Raw genomic sequence first — 12809 nt, 5'->3', positions numbered from 1 at the left:
CGTTCTTGACAGCGAAAAAGTGAAAACGGTGTGGTGGTTGTGAAACCGGCGTCGAGGCCTCGGCGATGGTGCGGGTGCACGCTGCGCGTGCGCTTATGTAATAGGAAATGTGCTTGTGCACAATTTTAAACGCGTATTCCTACTATGTGACACTAATATAACCTAGGTTTGATGACGCTCTATAGCTTGACTAACATGTGATTTGCAGTCTTAGTTTATTTCCTGGTTTATGTACCTTTGATACAATTTTATAAAGTGGAAAAGCTCGACTTAATTTGTCAAAAGTTACGATAGGTATTTATAATGATCCATGATGATCGATTGGTCATACGTTACGATATGTGTATGAAAGACATGCGTGTTTTAACTCTTTGTTGACTTTTATAGTTGTTAACAAATAGTTAACAACAACCCATTTTTCATAAATTTATTTAACCGCAAGCGTCATGGTATTCAAATGTGACGACTACATCACCATTGCATAGCTAACGTCCCAAAAAACTTTCATACAACGATAATATCTTGGGATATGTATATAGCATTGAGTAACTTGGCATCGAGTTCATTAATTGTTCGTGTTGCGCACCAAATTTTATATGACAATGGCAATGCGCATGTCATTGACACCCAACTATTGTTTATTGTTGATTTACACGCTCTCATATTGCTCCCAACTTTCGGGGTTTCATAGGTTTATTAGGCATGCAGACGACTCTATTACCATTTGACCATGCATTAGATTCTTCAATCAATAAATTTTTAGAAGTATGAAACAAAAACTTATTTTTAAGTCTTCCTAAGTGTTTCTGATCAGACTGAATAAGTCGAACTTAAACGAACTGCTAGATAATTAAATTAACACTAAATATAGCTGCTATGGCAGCGTATAATAGCCTTCGAATCAATAATAAACTCTCATTCAAATACTTTATTTCACGTAGTTAGGTAAATGTGTCACTAAACTGGAGGCTCGTGTCATTCTAGTTCACAGCGCGGTACTTTTATTGTAAAGTAATTAGGCCCCAGTGGTGCTTTGTTTCAGCTGTTTACCAACTGCGTGGGGTCATTCACACGTTTATCGGCTATTCCACTAAATTGTTGCTGGCCAGACACATAAATCGCCGAAAAACAATATCAAAACAAAACGTCATTGGCATTGTAATCGGTCAGGTATTTCAGGATGGAGTCATTACGTCGACAGATTGTAAAGTACGATTGCGATTTGAAGATCTGACGTAGGTGCCATTGTTCCATTATCATTAACCACATGTCATTCCTGATAATTTTTCCTTCAGTTCTATTTTAGGTAGGTATATCTCTGAAAATCACGTGTTAGACCCAGAGTACCGTTCTGTTACTAGCTTCATTTTTCTAAAGGCATTTCGGCAAGCCGTCGTCCGAACATGATTCATGTGACCATAAAAGATATGAAACAGCTTGCGAAGACGATGTGATGAAATTTTGTGGAACAAAATTACTTTCAAAGTAAGTAAAACTATCACAAAGTGGCCACCATGAACTTAACACTATTCTATTGTTAAGAGATAATGAAGTGCATAGAACCTACTTACATATAAGTGATGAGTCTGAAATATTCAAGCACATTATAATAACAAGCCGCAAAACAAATAGAACTGCAAATGTATTCCGGCGAAAGCGCAAAGGTCGTGACTGAAAAACAGCAGCCGAATTTCTATTTCGTACTTTCTACTGGCTGTATCTTTTTACCTTTTTCTTATTTTGTAGTTTTCAAGAATTCTCTAACAGTGCAGTAGGAAAGATTTACATGGTCATGAATATTAAAATGGATTTCATTCGGAAAACATAATCTGAAATAAGCAATTGAAATCAATTAAGTGAAAGGGGCAAAAACGTAGTTTTGTGAATTATATTTTAGTTAAAAAACATTAACGGTAATAATCTTCTTTATCAGACAATGGCGGCGGTGCATTGCCTATTTTCCTATTTTTGATGATTTGCGCAAGATTATCCAATGGTTATCTTTGCCACCTCGTAGGGTAGGGCATTCAACTTGAATCATCCAGTTTCAGCGTGTGAAATGCGTCAACTTTATCTGCACAATAAATGTTTTCGATATGGCCTAATAATCAACAGATAAACAGTCAGTTCTATGGGAACTAGCAACGAACTGCACACAATGTGTTGCGAAATCTTTTGTGTAAATACTATTTGGTGCAACAAAGAATTCTTTTTATACGATACTATGTGACATTTTATTGAGGATCTTTTTACCCAGAATTTGGGATAGTTAGATAACGGTCGACTTATCGCCGCGAGTGTAACACTTGTTGAATGTGTTCAAGGAGTTTCGTATCTTTTGAGGTCATTGCGTTTGACAACTTTTTTAGAATCGTCAAAATACATCGATTGGTACTCAAGTTAAAAAAATATGCTACAAATTAATGATCAATTAATTAAACTTGGACACAAAAAAAATTACCAAAAAAATTTTTGCAGAACTGAAATCATGACCAATATTTTTTTTTTTTTTATGTGATAGGAGGCAAACGAGCAAACGGATCACCTGATGGTAAGTGATTACCGTCGCCCATAGACACCCGCAGACCCAGGTCTCATCACATAAAACTTCATTAACCAAAAAAATATTTGGTTTACTTATATTTAATAAATAACTTATGCAATACATAAGTATAAATAATAATACGTCGTCGTAATAACGTTTATTACTTAATAACGTAGATAAAAGTAAAATTTTAAAATATTGGATAGATGTAAAACGTATCCGTTAATATAACTTATTACACTATTAGTAGCTATGATAAATTCATTGAATTTTAATATAAATCAGTTTTAACATAGCCAAAATTGTGTCACACTACACCGAGACAAAGGAACTAAAATATATTCTTAATAAAGGCACCCACTGACTTGAAAGCGCTCCAGAAACTCGCGAAAATGTTCCAAGAATAATGTATCGGGTATCAAATATTGCATAGACTTCCTGTTTTTGGCTGGACAAATGGGGTTATTGGGTTCGTCTCGCTTTCACCTATTCTTCAGGCGTCCATACATAGGCGGTTGCGTCAATGCTCGAGTGTGTTGTTCAGGAGAATAGTTAACCCAGATCAGCTAAATATACGCGGTACCTGACCGCGCCTGCTCTCGGCGCGCATACCTCTGGACCACTCATTACCCTTTCTAATTGTCAACGCTTAGTAACACAGATGTTCCACGTATCTACTCAAAAATATCTCAGAATAAGTTTTGCTCATTTATTAAAATGAAAAATTCAGATAATTCTACGAAGCGATGATCGATATGCCCTACTAGACAAACTGGTTCTCGCTCTTGCAATGCTCTTGCTTGATTGGCATTGACATTGCACTACACTGTGCCAAAAAGGGCTACGGAAAATTACTAACTAACATTAACATGTATTTTGATCTACTACATACAGTACACAATTCGAAGGCTTGATGTGCATAGACTGTCAAAGAAAATAGACTGACGAAATTTTTAATAACAAAAAACCGAAATCGTCGTTGTGAAAGTCTTATTAGTAATCTATTTTATAGCGGCAGCGCATTGTTCGACGGACAATGAATCAGAGGCATAATCTAGGTACTTATGAATATCGGAGCGAATGAACTCTATTAATGTAATCCAACGAACTGTGCCGTCGGCCCGGCTAACCTTTTCACAAAAACGCGCCTAAACTAGATTACGATTTGTCATGCTTCACAATTAAAATTCATTCAAGCTTTTCATGAAGAAGTGGAGTAAAAACCTTGTCAACTTTGGAAGGTCCTTACCTAAATCCAAACCAAAAAATGCAGATTGACTAAGATTATGTTTTAAAAAACAAAACTTAATATCTTTTGTTCTTATTTGCGAGTTGCAAGTGTGGCGACCTTGAGTTATTGTGAAAATAATGTACAGACAGATCTAGAGCCAAATCTCGATATTTTGAAAATATAATTTAAGTTTTGAGAATGGTAATGCAATCAGGTCTCTCTATCATACAATCATATAATTAATGATATTTGAAATTAACTGTTTTAACCGAGGAGCATGCGGGTCCAGTGTAAAACGGTCATTGTGCGGTCATGAAGAACCGCGCGTGCGCGCTCGCCTGACCTACTTATGCGTTGGCGACGCCTGAGCCACCGCCAGGCCACACATGCTGCGTTGTGCTAGGTACACCCATCACTGTTACTGCAACCATCCTAGCGCTGAAACATCACCACTGACTACCAACGAAATCCCTTTCGGCGGTTCAACGACCCCGCTATCGAAATCCGCACACTCACATGCGTGTCCTCCAATGAAACGGCCAGATAAAAAAACGAAACAAAAAACATCCCGCGTAACGGTGAATGAGGAACAGAGAGAGATAACTATATTTCGGCAGCGTACTCGTCGATCGTAAGGTCGGCTACGAAAAACACTGACGCAATTTTTACAGCGTACGTAATTGAGAACTGACGAAGTCAGCGGTGTGTGCGTGAGCGCCGAGAGCGACGCCCGCGTCTGCCGAAACGGAGGCGGAATATTTAGGTGAAAGTGTTTCGAATTTCGACATGACGACATTCGCGCGCAGTCGTTATCGTGATTTTGCCGAATCTAGAGGTTCGGAGAGCGCGCAGACCCGCGACGAGACCGCGATACGCGCCCGCGCAACTCAACTCATGTGTTCACTCCGCAGGAAGTGCGCCGGACTCTGAATGCTGAAGGTGTCGGTGTCAAGTGCTTGCGTAAAAAACTATGCTGAGAGTTGGAGTGTCGAAGAATTTTAGGAGACGAAAATTAAAGTGATCGGTGTTCCTGGAACAAGGTGGAACGTTCGTGTGATGTGCGAAGTGCGGCTGTAGACAAGCTGTCGAGAGCCGACAAGCTGGGGCCCCACGAGGCGCACGACGCCTCCGCACAAGCTCTACAAGTGCAGAATATGACCTCCACAATGGGTAAATATGCACCTTATCACTTCACAAACACACGTAAAATTTTAATTTAAAACATCAAAAATATTTAAATATTAACTGAACACAAAATAATATTGTCATATTTTTATTACCTAACGTTTCCAAAAAAAATAAAAACATAAATACAACAAAAATAAAAGTATCTTTATAATGTAAAAAATCATACACCAAATGTATATGCATGACGTTTTATTTAAGTTTTATGAAAAGATTGAACAATAAAGGGATGAGAAAAATCGTAGCGTCTACGACGGTAGCCGTAGCTTATCGCTGCTACGCTGAGCTTGCTACGAAAGCTACGTAGTAAGACCTCCGAGATGATTTTTGTTTATTTTAATATAATGTATATTAAATATGTTTTTTAGTTTAGTTAAGTAGTTATTTGTTAATGAAAAAATGTTTCCCGGAATATTCAGAAAATGCTTAGGTAGTATAGTATAGGTACCTTCATAAAAAGAAATATGATCTGCCGCGGGCCAAACAATATTGTCATTACCAATTTATTTTTTATGTATTAACCTAGTCATAGACCTGTCTCCAACCAAAACAGATTAATTATTTTTTTAATATCGTATGCTACCAAACTGATTTCAATTTTAAATTTCAAAATAAATACCCACTAATTGATTAAATAACTACTGCTTTAGCATCAGTGAGTAATCTAATTATTTAGAAATATTTTTCTATATACACTAATTATTACTTATCCACAAACGAAGTTGACTCTATTGCAACTAGTCAACAGTTACACATGACTTGGGGTGGGTTGCACCACCTAACTTTGACCGTAACTTTAACGAAAACCGGTGATTTTTGTATAGAGTTTGACAGATTTTTGACATTTATCAAAGTTAAAGTAAGATGGTGCAACCCAGCCTTAGTAAGAATTTATTTTAACTACTAGGTATACTTTCGTATTCATCACACTGACTAGCCGCCAGCGAGAGTAAACCTACGAGTACTTATACATATAGCATTACGTGATAACTAAGTGACCTAACTAACGCCCGTATTCACAAACATTACTATGAGGTCTCACAGTGTGCGTGGACGCACAGGGTCACACACGAACCACAACGAACGAATCACACAGCTCTATTCAACGCTGTTCGTTCGATTTTCTGCTTCACATAAGCAAGTATCGTTTGTGAAATACGGGTGTTAATAACGTAAACCGAACCAGTTTTTCTTTTAAAGATTATGAATTGCGAAGATGAATATCCTATCGAACACCTATTCGTATCATCGTTCTCAAGCGACCGACTATACATACACCAGGCAAAGGTCAAAAACCAACTCTTGCCAGTCCACTTGTAAACTGCAACTGATTACGAAACTGCACTGCAGAAACAATGCAAAATTAAAACGGTACATTGCAAAATAGCGAGCACGTCCAACGTTAACCGTGACATTCCCAAATCATCTCGTGGATCAAGATCGTGACTGCATAACCATTCCGCTCGGCTGTGGCCGGACTAACTTTTACTTTCGTAAGGCTACTTTGTACCGCCAAATGAATTCGTTACTGCTAACAAATGACAGTCGTTAGATTATAGATCGTTTTCCATTTTATATTTTGATCCACATAAGTAATGTTTAAGAACATGAGATGCTGCTGAAGGGAAGCGCTATGTAAAGAAAAGAAGTTACATCTTCAGACGGAGGCATCCAAACTTTTCTTGTTCCGAGTTCATTGTATTTTTGCACATAAAGTACACAGTCATGCCTATGAGTAACGCAATTCAAAAACGAACAATGTAAGTTCCTATTTCTATTATGACTATCCCTTAAGTAGGCTTAACGACGTACACTCTTTGTCTATGGCCACCACGGTCTATGGCTGCGGGGTCGTTGATCCGGCGCCATTATGCCGTTGCCGAAATACATTTTTACGCTTACTTTCCAATACGGTGAAAGCGAAAAGGTACCGAATGACACTGCTTCCTTTCAAAGCATTGTAGTGTCAGCATGTCAGCGTCTAGTTAAATGATAATGGGCGTTACAGCCCGCCTATTAGAAAATACATTATTCGCAGTTTTGAATATCTAAGTGGTGATTACTCAGCTGTAAGCACCACACTCAAATGAAATTGCCCATTTGCTTGATATTTAGATCTTATGTGGTTTTATTAAACAGTAACGCTAAAACTATGCACAAAATATGGTTTCTTCATAATTCTATATAGGTAAACGTGTTTTGTCTATAAGTGCCATCATTAATGAACTCGAAACTGGTATTACAATTTAATTGTGATTATACTCGTTAACACATTGATTGCATCTCTTAAAATACTCTATTATTGTATTTTAAAAGCTCCGTACGCCGATGTAGTCACGTAAACGTTTGTGCATTGATTTCAAAGCGTGATATTGCAGTCTGTTTTATCTGGCAAAAATAAATTGGTCGTGTATTTTTTCGCATTGGCTCTAAACAATATAACGTTGAAGTATACTCGTAGATGTGATCTATGATGGAGCTTGCAATACGTAGTTTATTCACGAGTCATTTTCTGAACTAGACTGAAATGTCTAAACGTCTAGGAAGGATTGCGGAAACGCCAGCGTGAACAGAACACTATCAGATTATCGAAATCAATGCAGCCAAGACGAATGGATCAGGAAATGGTTAGATCGGAAGTGTGGAGTTAAAAATGGAACGTTTTAGCGTTGCGCACGCGCAGCGTGAATGTCAAGGCGCCGCGGAGGCCGGCTCAGAGCTGGGGCGGAACACGATGCAACTTGATGAAATCCTTTTTAATATTACAAAAGATTGTCAAAACAGCTTTGCCTAATTAATATTCTTTCCGGGTTAAACTGTCCAGTCGTAGATTTTGTATAACAAGCTGTGTTAGCGAGTGGTGATAAACTATATTATAACTAAAAACTGCAATCTCTCATTTCCACCGCCTCGCTCTTGTGACAGAATCGAATAATAAATAAAAACCAAGAAGATCTGGTGAAGGTCGCGGGAGGTGCCTGGATGCGAGCGGCGCAGGACCAGTCTTTGTGGAAATCCTTGGGGGAGGCCTTTGTCCAGCAGTGGACGTCTTTCGGCTGAAACGAACGAACGAACGAAGAAGATAAGGCTGTGTTAGTCCAGGGATAATTTTGCTGTAAAATAAGTAATGAATTAAAAGCCAGAAAACAAGAAAACGTGGTTGGAAGGAAGTCGCGGTCTGGAGGACAAGTCCAAATCGGCTTACAGATGACAAACAAAGAGATAAACCACCAGTACCTATGTGGCAATCGCATTACTAAAATTGATCATTGATAAAGATACATTATGTTTAAATTATGATTTTTATCAGAAAAGTATCCATTGAAAAGTGGACTATGATGTTTTAACTAACATTAAACGGTGCTGATGCGTTGAAATCTTTTCCATCGCAAGTGTAAATTTTAAAACTTTTGATGCTTTAAAATTGAAATCTGAGCTATACATGAAACTAGCAAGGTCGATAAGATCAAAAATCTCGACCAATGGCCTCAACACTAATATCAAGTTAATATTTAAGATTTTTTGTAATTTTGGACGCATTTTGATCAGCCAAAAGATAAAATTCCGTTAATTTTATTACGTTTTAAAATTCAATTGACCCATTTTCCTGTGAATATTCGCGATTAAGGTATTTAATCGGTAATAGAGATCTTATTATATATATTTCGTTTCAAGATCAAAGGTTATTCATGCTTGGTAACCAATCGTAGATGTAAAACTTCACTAAGAAGTGCCTTAACATATCATTTAAATGCCTACAATGTAGAAGGAAATTTTAAGAGGTGTGTTAAGTGAACTACGACAAACATAAACGTGAACTAGTGGTTATGCGGTCGTTAGTACCCGAATTGGGCAGTCGGCCTCGCCACGACACTGACATTGCCCGGAACCTTCCACTTCCTCTTAACTAACCAGTTTGCCTGACCATCGCTGCCGTGAACACAACAACAAACACAAGATCTCCTTAAACTGGTTACCGCAACAGTTCCCGAATCTAGAATGCATACACGTGAGCTAATCGATGCTATTATAGCCTCAAAATAACAATTTAATTGTTAATTGTCACGCGAATGTGCGTATCTATCAAACGGTTCTAAATAAATATTTATGAGCAAATTGCAACCAATTATCACATTCAGTAATTTCAGCGTTGTCTAATAAATGTCTTCATCTAATTTCAGTCGTATAGGGTTACCATCCGTTCGGATTTTCCCGGATTAACAAATGGTGCTTTTAAAATATTGTGTGAACTTTTTTCTGAAATGTCGGTGTACACTGTACAGTCATACTCGTATTACACAAAGCACAAAAACAGCGTTGGTCCGGTCAAAATGGCGGCCCTGGCAAAGGACGCAGTCTACAACGTATGACTTCCGCACGTCTCACGAATCACTACGAAATCCTTTGTCCTTTGACGTCTGTCAGACTGCGGGTTTCTTCACGTTTTTATTGACTTTAATCTTTGACTGTCCCAAAGCGAGGATACTTATTTTTAAATACTTGACGCGACACGTTGGGTTTCCAGAATAGTTATATGATATAAATTAATACAATTCATTTCAACACACATGTAGACCGATTCTTTTAATATTCTAATGATCTTAGAATGATCATATCAAAATGTAGCTTTTTAACTGCCGGAACTAATTTCACGCTCTTTATGCTAACGCCTTCATAAGCTAATGTGAATCAATATTTAGTCATTATGCTGATCTATAAATATTTAATTGATATTGCATATCACGGAAGCAGGACAGACCTCGTCGAAATCGCGAGAGACGTCCACTCGCGAATCGTTTATTGGCTCAATGTAAACTCCATTATCAAGGTCTTTGACTCGGTCCGGTTTATTTTAGACACTCTTAGAGTTCGTTTATCTGTGTTGACACAACAGAATTCGTGATTGTCGCTTTGTTATTGGCGGTGCGTCGCGGTATTTTTATTAGTTCGTCACGTGTGTAAAAAATAACAACTGTAATCGTTATGTTGAACCCACAATGTGTTTTTCTTCAGCGTGCAACGAACAAAAGTATAATTAAATATTAAACCTACTCAAGTATGTAAAATTAAGATGACTCGTATGTCAATGTTACGGAGAGTTTATGACGTTACACAATATTTACGAGGTCAAAATAACGTAGCGGACGCAATGATATGATGAATGGCACGTGGAGAAATACGAGTATAGAATTTTACAATAGTGTGCATTGACGCTGGAATGACTCAAGCTGTTATCAGTGTAGTAAAGTGTTACGTGATGCATTTTTCTCCATTCCTACGTCAAAGAACGGTGCTTTCTTTACGTAAAACTCTTACGCGAGTATTTTATTTTATTTTAAATCAGAAATTGAATCGTAAAAGTTATTGTTTCGGTCAGTCAAGCTTACCAATTAACTTTTCAATTGATGGTATAGTCGTTATAAAAATGCGTGTTAGTATTGCTCTATGCAAAGTTGTTAACACCATCTATTTTTAATACCCCGCTTAACCTTACTCAATGCGACAACCTGTAACGATCGTAGTGACTCATGGTCTGGAACCCCAAAATATTTTGTTTACATGTAGATCATCGACACTTAAAGTGTTAGCTCGGTTCAAGAACCTTTGTACTACTATAAGCTGTATGAATGAACTATATCGGTCATTATGACGAAAACGTATTCGTGACGTGTCGGCAACTAAGTAGCGTGTACATAATGTAAACGGTGTTCAGTGTAATCTAATCGCTTATGTACATAGCATTCTATATTGTATATTATTTATGATTGATTCTGGCACGAGATATGTATAGACTCAGTGAAGTATATTGCTTAAAAAACTTAAATGATTATTCAGCTGAGATTGGAGAGCTAGCTTGATACTCAGAATCAGACGATAAAATTGGAAGCTTTATGACATAAGGAAAATCGTTTTTAATTTTCTGATTTAAATTAATTAGTATCCTAATATTTGCAATTCTCATCGTCACCGCTATATTTTAAGATTTTATCTTGAAATATTGCGATGTGATCTTAGTGCGATCTAATACGACGTAATATAGAAATGAAGTATTTACTAATAATAAATAGAATCATCTCCAATCTTTATAGATAACTAGCTGACCCGGCGAACTTCGTACCGCCTTAGCGTAGAGATTTTCTTAATATTTTTTTCCGTAAGAACCATCCTTGGACTTCCACAAACATTTAAAAAAAAGAATTATCGAAATCGGTTCAGCCGTTCACACGTGATGCCGTGACAACGCGAAACGGGTTTCATTTTTATATATATAGATTTATTACGAAACTGGATCTAAAACGAAATTAACAATGACGTTTACAATCTTACATGCAAAGTCATATTTTACTACTCTTAATATACATCGGAGTGACGTGCATTCGCATTCAATGCGCACTTCGCGGCATATGCAAATCATATCAAGCGTTCAGTTTACTATAAAATATACACTCTTAATACTTTACTATTCATAGTTTGAGTGTAACTACATTTAACTAGCATGGTAAACAGTTACGAAAACATAAGTGTGGTGTAATTAATTTTGAACCGTAGGTATTTATTTATATTACCTACTTTATTACATCTCATAAAAAGTAAATAGGATACGATCCTCTCTACTTTAATCGTTTTATTGACATTTTAAAACATTGAAACTACCTATAAACAAAAAGAAAATATAAACTATTTCAATGCCTGATTGAGTTAAACATAGTTTGTTACATAAAATACCAAGAGTATTGTTCAATTTTCGTGCCTATTGATATTAGGTACATTAGTACATTGTTTGGTTTAAATTTGAAATCCACAATAATTATCAGCCAACAAAAGCGTTACTACTAAATAAAATAATTAACTTGGAATATACACAGACACAGACCTTTTTATGAGTGACTGCGATAATATTTCGTTTTAAAATGTTCACGAGCTCGCGAAAAAGGACTAGTTTAATAAAATTCGCGACTGAATCCTGCTTTCGACACCTCACACGTGGAATCCTGCATCTTTAAAAAGAGAAAGTGTGATATTAAATATTCAGCTGCCAGGATTCCTTGCAAAGTGAAAAACGCCAGGTCGGGACCGTTACAAGAATAAGCTAAGTGGGCCACAGACGATAATAACGTTAAACGAGACTTCCTGAGGTGGGTTGGACTGAACTCGCGACTGTCAGTCTCTTTCGAAAGCGATGACATACCTCTTTGTTATGTTAATGGATTTTTGGTAATTAACTGTTAGAGATTTTTGCATAACAGCTTTTTAAAATAATATAATATTTTCCCGGAGGGCATACTTATGAGTAAAGCACTTATCTAATTAATTTTTTTTAGTAGTACTTAATACAATTTCGAATTACATAGGTACATGACTCGGAATTATTAGGCATTTTAATTAAACATCGAATGTGTTAACATTTCAACTAATTTTGGTTTATTGGTAGCTGAATTATTTATGTCTCATATTGATGACAGTGTAGAATTTACCTAAATTTACGTATTTAATTTATAAGAAAAAACAGTTATTCAAGTATTAGGTAGAGTCTAACGGTACCACAACTTGTTGCACTCAAACAAATTCCTGACATTTCAATCGTTTCGTATTTACGTCAATAAAAGTTATGTATGTCTAACACCGTCGGCGACTTGACGCAAGCACCGAAATGCGAATTTTTATAGCCGTTTTATCAAGCCGTAAATCTCTTACGCTGAATGAAAAATCGCGTAAGATCGAGATATAACATGCAGCCGGCCACGCGCCGACGTAGTAGCGCGATTGCCATGAACTGTGCTGACATTGAAAACCTCTCATATAATACGGAAAAGATATAATTATGCACGATGGGTACCCCTTTGTGAC

At 36.9% G+C, this 12809-nt stretch overlaps 1 protein-coding gene across 3 annotated transcripts in view; it reads left to right on the top strand.

Annotated features, from left to right (window-relative positions):
- Positions 1-12809, top strand: part of Hr4 (nuclear hormone receptor 4) — a 112288-nt gene that overhangs the window by 77999 nt on the left and 21480 nt on the right. Inside the window, exon 1 of one of the 3 annotated variants that reach the window (XM_028321883.1) lies at positions 4539-4946. The exons of 1 other annotated variant lie outside the window; for it this stretch is intronic. In XM_028321883.1, the coding sequence (XP_028177684.1) occupies positions 4931-4946 (16 nt within the window). In that variant the 5' untranslated portion in view covers positions 4539-4930. Of the gene's footprint in view, positions 1-4538; positions 4947-12809 lie in introns of those variants that run through there. One more of the 3 variants, XM_028321884.1, reaches the window with a different exon arrangement.

This window comes from Ostrinia furnacalis, unplaced genomic scaffold (assembly GCF_004193835.3).
Source record: "Ostrinia furnacalis isolate ACB-3 unplaced genomic scaffold, ASM419383v2 OfSCF7584, whole genome shotgun sequence".
Lineage (NCBI taxonomy): Eukaryota > Metazoa > Arthropoda > Insecta > Lepidoptera > Crambidae > Ostrinia > Ostrinia furnacalis.
This window is presented reverse-complemented; position numbering and strand designations above follow the sequence as displayed.